This window comes from Penaeus monodon, chromosome 22 (assembly GCF_015228065.2).
Source record: "Penaeus monodon isolate SGIC_2016 chromosome 22, NSTDA_Pmon_1, whole genome shotgun sequence".
Classification (NCBI taxonomy): domain Eukaryota; kingdom Metazoa; phylum Arthropoda; class Malacostraca; order Decapoda; family Penaeidae; genus Penaeus; species Penaeus monodon.
The window spans coordinates 11,078,093-11,078,551 of NC_051407.1; the positions used below are offsets into that span (position 1 = coordinate 11,078,093).

General features: G+C 39.7%; 1 protein-coding gene across 1 annotated transcript in view; it reads left to right on the forward strand.

Annotated features, from left to right (window-relative positions):
* Positions 1-459, forward strand: part of LOC119586936 (solute carrier family 22 member 5-like) — a gene marked incomplete in the record, with an annotated part of 32,490 nt that overhangs the window by 31,493 nt on the left and 538 nt on the right. Inside the window, 1 exon segment of the mRNA XM_037935668.1 lies at positions 95-270. Within this exon segment, the coding sequence (XP_037791596.1) occupies positions 95-270 (176 nt within the window).

Sequence of the window (459 nt, forward strand, 5' to 3'; positions counted from 1 at the left end):
ACATTTTCACTTTTTGGCAGTCCCTTAAATTCTATTATAACCGGCCATCTATAACGCATCGCTAACATATCCTCCGTTTATTTTCCTCCTTCAGACAAGTGGGCGATGCTGGCCGTAGCTGCATGCATCAGGCTCTTCTCCACACAGCTTATATACATCGTGACGATTCAGAGTGCAGAGATCTTTCCCACGCCGATAAGGTCCACTTTGTTCGCTTGGATGGTGGTGTGTGGGTTGGGAGCCATGGTAGCAACCCCATATATTCTTCATGTATGGGTTTTGTATTCTTTGTTTTGTGGTATTTTCGTGTTAGGTAGTACTGTAGTTGTTATGGTTACTATATGATGAACCTAGTATATTTTATAGGATATTTTGTCCATAATAGTACATGTGATATGAATATGAACTGCTAATAATGATAAAACTAGTTTCTCTTTTCTCTCGATTTCAGTTATTCGC